This window comes from Scyliorhinus torazame, chromosome 1 (assembly GCF_047496885.1).
Source record: "Scyliorhinus torazame isolate Kashiwa2021f chromosome 1, sScyTor2.1, whole genome shotgun sequence".
Classification (NCBI taxonomy): Eukaryota; Metazoa; Chordata; class Chondrichthyes; order Carcharhiniformes; family Scyliorhinidae; genus Scyliorhinus; species Scyliorhinus torazame.
The window spans coordinates 278,050,263-278,061,366 of NC_092707.1; the positions used below are offsets into that span (position 1 = coordinate 278,050,263).

Here is an 11,104-nt window from a genome sequence, read left to right on the forward strand (position 1 = left end):
ACCCCGGAGCCCGCCCGCACCGCCTTGTCACGCCAGTAAGGTAGGTGGTTTAATCTACGCCGGTGGGACAGGCATTTTACAAAGAACAAAGAACAAAGAAATGTACAGCACAGGAACAGGCCCTTCGGCCCTCCAAGCCCGTGCCGACCATACTGCCCGACTAAACTACAATCTTCTACACTTCCTCGGTCCGTATCCTTCTATTCCCATCCTATTCATATATTTGTCAAGATGCCCCTTAAATGTCCCTATCGTCCCTGCTTCCACTACCTCCTCCGGTAGTGAGTTCCAGGCACCCACTACCCTCTGCGTAAAAAACTTGCCTCGTACATCTACTCTAAACCTTGCCCCTCTCACCTTAAACCTATGCCCCCTAGTAATTGACCCCTCTACCCTGGGGAAAAGCCTCTGACTATCCACTCTGTCTATGCCCCTCATAATTTTGTATACCTCTATCAGGTCGCCCCTCAACCTCCTTCGTTCCAGTGAGAACAAACCGAGTTTATTCAATCGCTCCTCATAGCTTATGCCCTCCATACCAGGCAACATTCTGGTAAATCTCTTCTGCACCCTCTCTAAAGCCTCCACATCCTTCTGGTAGTGTGGCGACCAGAATTGAACACTATACTCCAAGTGTGGCCTAACTAAGGTTCTATACAGCTGCAACATGACTTGCCAATTCTTATACTTTAGTGGCGGGACTTCGGCCCATCCGGGCCGGAAAATCGCGGGGGGGGGGGCCCGCCAACCGGCGCGGCGCGATTCCCGCCCCCGCCGAATCTCCGGTGCCGGAGACTTCGGCAACCGGCAGGGGCGGGATTCACGCCAGCCCCCAGCGATTCTCCGACCCGGCGGGGGGGTCAGAGAATCTCGCCCCAGGTCCCATTCATCCATCTCCCCTGTGCTCGCTGACCCGCACTGCCTCCTGGTCTGTCAACGTTGATTTTTGAAATTCCCATCTTTGTTTTCAAATCCCGCCCACTCTCCGGCCCTTTCCAAGATCTCTGCGCTCCTCTAATCTGCGATTCTTTTAAAAAAAAAATATTTTTATTCAAGGCTTTTCAACAAAAATATAAATGTAGGAAATGTCAAAAGAACAACCAAAGAGTATCAGAAGAGCATCGCATCAACTCAACAAACAACCCCAACCCTCCAGCCCCCCCCGACACCGACCCACATTGACGCCCTGTCTTCCCCATTTTAACCCCCTTATCCCCCCAAAAATCCCCCCACCTCACGCTGAACACTGAACCCTCCTTGAAGAAATCGATGAACGGTTTCCACCTCCGAGTAAACCCTTCTCCCGACCCCCGCAGTGCGAACTTGACCTTCTCCAACCTCAGGAATTCTGCCAGGTCGCTCACCCACGCCCCCTGCCTTTGGTGGCACCGAGACCCGCCAACACAACAAAATCTATCCCAGGGCTATCAGGGAGGCAAAGGCCAACACATCGGCTTCTCTCCCCCTACCCTCTGTACTCTCGAGTCTTCCAGCACCCCAAATATCGGGACCTCCGGACTCGGGGCCACCCCCACACCCAACACCTCGGCAAACAGTCCTCAATCCGCGATGCCAGCACTTTCGCCAACAGCTTAACATCGACATTCAACAACGATATTGGGCGGTACAACCCACACTGCTCCGGGTCCTTAACCTTTTTTAAGAATCAGGAAGACAGAAGCCTGCGATAAAGTTGGGGGGAGTTCCCCCCTCTCCCTCACCTCGTTATCTGCCCTCACCAGCAGTGGCACCAGCTCTGCCCCAAACGTTTTATAAAATTTGACAGGGAACCCGTTATCCTGGGGCCTTACCTGCCTGCACCGCCCCCACATCATCCATCACTTCCTGCAGCCCAATCGGGGCCTCCAGACCCTGAACCCGCCCCACCTCCACCTTGGGAAACTCCAACTCATCCAGGAACCTCCTCATCCCCTCTTTCCCGCTCGGGGGCTCCAACTCAAAGAGCCTCCTATAAAAGGCCTCAAATACCCCATTCACAAACCAGCTGTCTACCCCATTCTCCATGTCTTCAAACTTCTCTCTCACCCCCTTCTGGCTGTCCACCGCTATCCCCAACTCCACCACCATCGAGGCCATCCGCTCCTCAGGCTCCCCCACCATCGGGCGGCACAGTGGTTAGCACTGCTGCATCACGCGCTGAGGACCCGGGTTCGATTCTGGCTTGGGTCACTGTCTCCGCCATGGTGGAGACCGTGGCAGAGGCAGCACGGTAGCATTGTGGACAGCACAATTGCTTCACAGCTCCAGGGTCCCAGGTTCGATTCTGGCTTGGGACACTGTCTGTGCGGAGTCTGCACATCCTCCCCGTGTGTGCGTGGGTTTCCTCCGGGTGCTCCGGTTTCCTCCCACAGTCCAAAGATGTGCAGGTTAGGTGGATTGGCCATGATAAATTGCCCTTCGTGTCCAAACATTGCCCTTAGTGTTGGGTGGGGTTACTGGGTTATGGGGAGAGGGTGGAGGTGTTGACCTTGGACAGGGTGCTCTTTGCAAGAGCCGGTGCAGACTTGATGGGCCGAATGGCCTCTTTCTGCACTGTAAATTCTATGATAAAAATTCTATGATCCTGGCCCCAGGTCACTGTCCGTGTGGAGTTTGCACATTCTCCCCGTGTCTGAGTGGGTCCCACCCCCCACAACCTAAAAAGACGTGCCGGATAGGTGGATTGGACATGCTAAATTGCCCTTAATTGGAAAAACAGAATTGGGTAAAATTTATTTTAAAAAATGTTCTCCCACCGCCTCCTCCACCTTCTGAATCGCCAGGCCCTGAGCCTCCAACCTCTGCCCCACTTTCTCAATCGCTGCTCTGAGCGGCTCCACCACCTTAGCCCGGTCTTCCAAGGCCTCCTTCCTCTGCTAGAGACCCAAAACCTCTAACCTCCCCATCGCCCTCCAATCCACCCCTCCTCTCCCTCCTTCCTTATTATTTAAAAGCTCCACCAGTTGCTCCATCGACCACTGGGCGGGCAGCGCTGCCCCCTGGCCCTCCGCCATCTTAACCTGTGGCACACAATGAAAACTGTCCTGCTCCTGCTACTCTCTCTTTCTCATCGCACTCCTCGTCCTCTGATCCATTCACCAGACTCACCAGAGGAGTACTACCATCCCTGGGCACTCGCACTCCCTTCGCCCATACGGGTGGGCAAGGACCAACAAAATCCACCTTGAGCAGGAGCCACCAAATGTGCGACCACTCACTCCATGGCAGCCACCGGAAGTCTCTAATCCACGATTATGATCACTCCTCCATTGGTGGCTGGTGCTGTGGAATTCCCTCCCTAAAGCTCCCAAGTCTATAAATCTCTCCACTTCTTTCAACCAACCTCGTTAACCAAGCCATTGGTCAGCTGTACTAATATTGCCTTATGTGGCACGTCGTCCTATTTTATTTGATTAAAATAAAGCACATTTTACTTACTAAAGGTGCTATATAAATGCAGGGGCTTTTGTTGTTGTTCAGCATTGTTTAGCAAACAGCTATGTTGTAACCAGAATCTCTGCTTCCAGTGCATTTGCCAGGAGAATGTTAAAGAAGAACATTGGGGTGGTGGTGGTCGGTTTTCCCGCCACTCCCATTGTGGAATCTCGGGCTCGCTTCTGTCTGTCTGCAGCGCACACACGTCAGATGTTGGACACGGTGAGTTCCTGCCGAGCATTCTGCTAACATATAGAGAGACAGTGTAAAATAAAGGGTACAATTCTAAATGGGGTGGAGGAGCAGAGCGACCTGGGTGTGTATGTGCATAAATCATTGAAGGTGAGAGGACAGGTGGAGAGCATGCTTTATAAAGCACATTGTATCCTGGGCTACATTAATAAAGGCATGAAGTACAAAAGCAAGGAGGTGGTGATGAAGCTGTATAAAACACTGCTCCAGACAGTAGCATGAAGTGCTACTTTATGAAGTATTGCATCCGGTTATGGGCACCACATTTTCGGAAGGATGTAACTTTGTGAGGGTGTTGGAGAGGATGAGAAAGGATTCATGGGAATTGCTCCAGGGATGTGACAGAGTGGGGTTCATGGGGATAATACAGTAAATGGGGTGCACATGGACTCCCAGAAGCCATTTGATAAAGTGGCACATAACAGACTTGCCCAGCAAAGCCAGAGTCAGTGGGATTGAAGGGACCGTCGCAGTGTGGATACAAAATTGGCTGTGTCGGGAAACCGAGTGAATGGTTGCTTTTCAGTCTGGAGGACGATTTGTAGTGGGCAGCCCTGTGGTTGCGTTTAGGACCCATGCTCTCCATGACATATACTGACCATCTAGACTTGAGTGTCCAGAGGGCAATTTCAAACTGCAGACGACACAAAACCCAGAAATATGAGAGGATATTAATAGGCATTAAGAGGACATATTAAAGTAAAGTTTAAATTGGCATAGTCCCAGAGGACCATAGGCTCCTTTCCCCTATGGTCATCTGGGGAGAGCTGACTAGTGGTGATCTAACCTGAGGGTCACCACATCTCAGGCGAGGGGCAAGGTTGACAAGGCGGGGCCTTCATGAACAACCTTGGAATTGAACCCACGCTGCTGGCCTCGCTCTGCGTCACAAACCAGCTGCCCAGCCACCTGAGCAAAACCGGCTAGACTGGCTGGTGGAATGAGTCGATAAGCAGTGAATAAAATTAAATGCAGAGATGTACTGCATTTTGGTGGGAGGACACGGAGAGATAAAGGTGCAATTCTACAGGGGGTACAGGAGCAAATGGTCCTTGGGGTATATATGTGTCTAGTTCTAACCCTACGCAGTGTTAGGGCTGGTTTACCTCAGCGGGCTGGTTTGTGATGTAGAACAAGGCCAGCAGCGCGTGTTCAGTTCCCGTACCAGCTGAGAATTCTGAATTCTCCCTCAGTGTACCCGAACAGGCGCCGGAATGTGGCGACTCGGGGCTTTTCACAGTAACTTCATTACAGTGTTAATGTAAGCGTACTTGTGACAATAAAGATCATTTACATTTACATTTGAAACTCAACCACTTTATATCAACTCAATCTCAATAGTAGTCAGCAATCTGTAGATTATATACATCCCTTTACTTTCTGTATACATGTAAATACTTAGAACCGACTGCAACCAAACCTTTTCACCTGTTGAATGCTGCGTTCCTCTAATTCTAGTCTCTCCTATATCCCCAATTCTCATCGGTCCACCATTGATGATCATGCCTTCAGCGCCTGGGCCCGAAGTTCTGGAACCTCCTCCCCAAATCTCTCCAACTCTCATCCTTTTAGACTCTCCTTAAAACCTGCAATTTTGACCACGCTTTCTCTAAGATGTGGTTCAATGTTAAAGTTTGTTTACTAATCGTTCCTGGGAAGCGCCTCAGGCGGTACATAAATGCACATTGTTTTTTTAAAAATTCTTCTTTCATGAAATGTGCCTGTCGCTGACTTGGCCAGAATTTGTGTCCATAATTGCCCCATGAATTGAGTATCTGGCCAGGCCATTTCAGAGGGCATTTAAGAGTCAAGCACACTGCCGTGGGTCTGGAGTCACATGTACACCAGGCTGGGTAAAGACGGCTGATTTCCTTCACTAAAGGGACATTAGTGAACCCAGATAGGTTTTTACAACAATCGATAATAGTTACTGAGACTAGCTTGATGAATTGAATTTAAATTCCACCAGCTGTCGTGGTGGGTTTTGAATCCTTGTCCCCAACGCTCGAGACTCTGAGTTCCTCGTCCAGTGACATTACTACTACACCACCCTCTCCCAGTTTATCGAGGCAGCAGCTGGCCTTTTCTGATAAGCGATCCTTTTACAGCTGGAACTGGGTGTCACCGGGTTCTGGCAAAGAGGTTGCGCGGCCTTCACAGAAAAGTGTTGTCTGTGCAGGAACGAGGGAATCCGGTTGTTTGACTGGAATAAACTTCAAGCATCATGATACAAGTTTGGACGTGGAGCCACTAGAGGGCAGTTTAGTGACATTTTAGGGTCCTGAAATGGAGCAGCTCTGTTTTTCTTATGGACTCCTAGGAACTGGAGGAGGCCATTCAGCCCTTTGAGTCTATTCCATCATTCAGAGACAGCATGATTCATCTAGATCTTCATTAACCAGCCTCAGGCTCCACATCTTTTGTATCTCTATATAATCTCCTCCAGCCCCACAACCCTCCAAGATATATGAGCTCCATTAATTCTGGCCTGTTGTGCAGCCCTCAATTTAGTCTCTTCCCCCACTGGCGGCCATGGCTTCAGATGCCTTGGCTCCTTGTTCTGCAGTTCCCTCCCTAAACCTGTCCACCTCTCAATTTCCATCTTTAAGAAGCCCCTTGAAACCAAACTCTTCGACCTCTGTGTTAAATAGCTCTTTTTCTGGCTCAGTGTCAAATTTTGTTTCTTAATCTCCACTGAGGTTCCAAGGGGCATCTTAGCCACGTTAAAGGTGCAATTGCAAGTCACTGATGTTGTTGTAGCCTTGGCTAGCAGAAATCCATCAATCGCAGTTTCAATGTTGTCAATTGATCCTTATAGCCTCAACGGCAAACAAGTGAGTTCTCGGTTTAGGTAACTCTGGTAGCTCACAGTGCGGCCACACCAGCTGTTTCTCACCCCTGGCCAGCACACCCTATATAGCTGCACCCGGCTGTATCCGAACCTGCCCAGATGTAACTTCTGGTTGCTGCCCTTGAGGAGGACGCAAGTGCCCTTCAGAGGTACAGATTTACCAGAATGACTCCAGGGAATTTAAGCTCCCAGATTAGGTTAGAGAAGCTGGACTTGTTCTACTTATCAGATGGCTGATGGAAGATTTGATAGAGGCGTATATGAGATCATTAAAAAAAAATTTAGAGTATCCAATTCATTTTTTCCAATTAAGGGGCAATTTAGCTTGGCCAATCCACCTGGCCTGCACATTTTTGGGTTGTCGGGGCAAAACCCCCGCAAACACGGGGAGAATGTGCAAACTCCACACAGACAGTGACCCAGAGCCGGGATCGAAGCTGGGACCTCGGCGCCGTGGGGCAACTGTGCTAACCACCTGCGCCAAGATCATGACACATTTAGATGAGGTAGACGAGAAAGAACCATTCCCATTAGCTGATCATTCAAGGATTAGGGGGACTGATTTGAGGTTTTGGGCAAGAGATATGGGGGGTGCAAGTAAGAACTTTTTTCCACAGCGAGTAGTACTGACTTGGAACCCGCTACTCATGAGTGAGGGGGTGGGAGTGGAGACGTGTAAATGATTTGAAAAGAAAATTGGATGTTCACTTAAGGGAAATAAACTTGCAGAGCTACAGGGATGGAACAGGGGAATGGGACTGACTGGATTGCACTACAGAGCCAGTATGGACTCAGTGGGCCAAAGGGGCTGTAATGACTCTGTGGACAGAATATAATGTCATTGACGTTTCAGCCAGCAACTAAACTGCAGTGGGCTCAGTGGATAATTGATGTTGATTCCTACATTGCAACAGTCACCAAAACGACTTCATAGGCTGTAAGGTGTTTTGAGATGTCTGCCAGTTGCGAAAGGCACCGCAGAAATGCACATCTTTTTGATAAACATTCATTATTACAGGTGCTGAATGTCCTGGATGAAATGGGAGACTACCTACAGTTCAAGTATTCCAGGCGGTCTCCCTGCGTTCGGCCCGAACTCTACGACGAGTCAGACTTTGAAATGGACGACTGAGGTTCCTCCGCGGTGTGGACCGTGAGCTACGAGGAGCGTTGCACGCACGCGCCCCTCCACTGCCACCCAGTGATGGACACAGCAACCGCGCACGTGTCTCCTCTGAATGTGAATCCAGTGGGTGGGGGAAACAAGGGGAGCAGGAGGAGGCTGCCGCGGGACGACACACTACGCACGGGAGAGCAAGCAAAACAAGCGATCAAGAGAAGAGGGACCCTCCCCCACCCCCTCGCCAGTAACATACCACCAGTACGGTTCTCAAAGGCTAGCACTGTGGGACGGGTGGGAGGCAAAGAGACCAACCAAAAGAATCCCAGAGCCTAGTTCACAAGTCCTGCAGCTGTTTTTTTTCTGTACATGTTTGTTCACTTGCCCAATTTGTCCCTTTGGAGTGTTTTTAAAAAAAAAAAGGTTATTTTAAAAAAAACCATTGCTATTACTCCAGGCGAGAATTTAAAATGTTTTTAAAAAAAATCTTTCTATGCAACTATTGCAATAAATATTACTTCAGGATTTAACCAAAAGTTAAACTCAGGCATGTTTGGGTGCGTCTTTGTTGGATTTTGAGTCACCTGCAATTGGATGTTCAGGCTGATAACATTCATAACTGCAGATGTTTTGATGGGGAAATGTTGCCAAAGAATTGTCTAATTGCATGGAATTTTGTTGAAATGTTATAGAAAAAAATATACCTGTAAATACAGAAATTATAATTTTTGTAAACCTTTTACCGAAGTCCTATTGAAACTCATTTGAAATATTGTCTAGTTGTGTGAGGGGTGGGGGGGGGGCGGAATACGTTCGGATGCATGTTCAGAATGTTGCCACAGAGCGGTTTATCTGATTTTTAAACCTGTGAAATGCTTTCCACAAATGAAATTGTAATATTTAAGGAAACAAATTTGAGGGGAGCGATAAAAGGTTAATTACTGCAGCTGCCTACGTACGTGGTAACGTACTTTAAAAAAAATGTAATTTTGGTCATTTTCATTGCCTTATTCTTGTTAATTCATCTGGCGGTCTACGTGCCACACCCGCTCCCCTGTTCTTAAGCAGTCGAGGGGTGGTGGGGAAGGGGGTGGGGGTGGGGGGTTGCTTTAACCCAAACGACATTCGCCCGCTTAACTGCTGCTGTGAATCCTCTTGGCGTAAGGGCTTATCTGCTTAATAACCATGTAACCCTTCCCTTCTCTCAGGGAAAGCAGACTTCAACACTTTTCAGTCCAGGCATGAATTCAAACCTAGTGAAAGATGGGACGTGGCAATTGGATCACCTTAGCCCACTGATGCTCAGTCCTTGACCTGATTTAGCACAACGATAGCTACTGATTAGATCTCTTTGCGCACCAGAGTTGCTAATCCGCCCAGCAAGTCAGAAGTTAAATAACTATGGGCGGATATATTCTTTTTAACAATGCATATTGCTGTGCTCCTCTGACCTATGGAATAGTTTATGGTTGTTGGGCCAATGGATTGTTGTTTTTTTTTAAGAAAATCGAATATTTGTAATCTTTTCTTTAAGTTGCAGAGATCATTTTGATTCACTATTCAACCCAGAACCTAGCTCAATTTGTAACATGCATATAGTCACGGTTGTTGTTTTATTGCCCCATCAGAAGATTTGGAGGCATTTTCAGAATTTGATCTCTGTTAAATATCCTGGATTCCAATGTAATAAGACGTGACACTGATTCTAAACTTGCAGACCTAATTAATCCTTTAAGCAGTGCAGGATATGTTATTACAGTGGATCCAAAGTTTTAATTGTCTTCTATCCCCTTTTATCTTCTATCCCTGTATTAATGTCGTCTCAGAATTCATTGACTGCAACTCTCGCTCCTCTTAATTGTACCTCCGAGCAGCCAGCATGAAAATAAGCGAACCATGACTGAAATTATAGATTCATGAAGTTATTTTTATTTCCTTTGAGAAATCTGTTTAACGCCTCTCAGCCCTACAGGAAATGGCTCCATTAGCCAGCACTAAGCAAGCTGGCCGAAAATGCACTGACTCTTCCCTGAAGAACTAGAAAGACCATGGTGTCATTTGCACTGAATCCCGTGCCACATGTGGTATGCCGCTTTATCTGTCAATGTTTGTACTTTCCGGAAGAATTTGCTCTCTGGTTTGGATGCTGGAGTTGGAATGGGGTCACTCCCATGGATCTGTAACTGCACGCTATGTCAAGCGGCCAGTGTTTGGACAGAACTTTTGCGTCACCGCCAGGCAAGCATTAAATAGCAACACAGGCCCCCTCTTGCAGTATCAGCTGTGGTTCAGTGGGTTGTAGCATTCTCATCTCTTGAGCCAGAAGGTTGTGGGTTCAAGTCTCACTTCAGAGTGTTGAGTGCGGTACCGAGGGAGTGTTGCACTGCCAGAGGTGCTATCTTTCAGATGAGATTTTGAACTGAGGCCCCGTCTCCTGTCTCAGGTGGGCATAAAATTACCCCGTTCCCACTATTTTGGTATTATTTGCAGAACTCAGAAACGATGTGCGATAGAATGGGCTTCAGGCCTATTCTCTAGGCCATTTATAATATTGCATCTCTCTGGTTCATGCAGCCCAGGCCTTTCACATACTTGAGTTTCTCTCAGTAGAAGAGCAAGAGTTATCTCGGGTATCCTGGCCAATATTTATCCCTCAGTCATCACTGAAGGAAAATTATTTGGTTGTTTTCATGTTGTTTGTGGAGCTTGCTATGCACAAATTGGCTACCACATTTTACACATTAAAACAGTGACTACACTTCAAAAGTACTTAATTGGCTGTGAAGCATATTGGGCGCCCATCCTATATAACACATCGCTTCAGAGTTCTTCAGATGCTTTCTTGCAAGAATTAAAAATAAAAATGTATCCATGTGGGGCGATTTTGATAGGTCTCCACCCAGTTGCCAATATGGACCCCTGGCCAAGCTGCTCCTTAATTTAGTCCGTGTTGTCAATCTTGGAGACTGTAAAAGGACAACTGTTTAGATGTTTTTCTCTGCGTTTGAAGCTGTGACACATTGCAGTTCAATTGTCTAACCTCTAATATGGTTAATCTCTCCATGTGTCCCTGAGAGGAACGTGCTCCGTTGTTGCGTCCCCTTGGCCCTCGCCTGATAAACGCAAAATTCAGCTTATCCCCCACCCACCCACATTAAATTTGGTGGGGTGTGCGTGATTTTGCAATGGGAGGACCTCTGTGTTCACACCTTTTCACCGCAGCCTTGCCAGTAAACACACTGTACTTATAGCACTCAATCTGCCAAAGTAATTGAAGCCTTTACATTTCAACATCGCACCATTTCCAAGATCACGCCCATTGAGCTTAAAGTCAGAAGTTACAGTTTTATATGTTGTAAGAATTGATTGGGGCCCATAAAACTGCTGCCCCCCCCCGCCTCCCCCCCCCCCCCCCAATTAATCTGTCTGTACCATTATTGCATTGG

At 47.9% G+C, this 11,104-nt stretch overlaps 1 protein-coding gene across 1 annotated transcript in view; it reads left to right on the forward strand.

Moving 5' to 3' along the window:
* sptlc3 (serine palmitoyltransferase, long chain base subunit 3) overlaps positions 1–8,398 on the forward strand; it is a 140,493-nt gene extending 132,095 nt beyond the window's left edge. Inside the window, exons 14-15 of the mRNA XM_072504676.1 lie at positions 3,528–3,657; positions 7,557–8,398. Coding sequence (XP_072360777.1) covers positions 3,528–3,657; positions 7,557–7,670 — 244 coding nt within the window. The 3' untranslated portion in view covers positions 7,671–8,398. The remainder of the gene's footprint in view (positions 1–3,527; positions 3,658–7,556) is intronic.
* Positions 8,399–11,104: the final 2,706 nt, after the last annotated feature.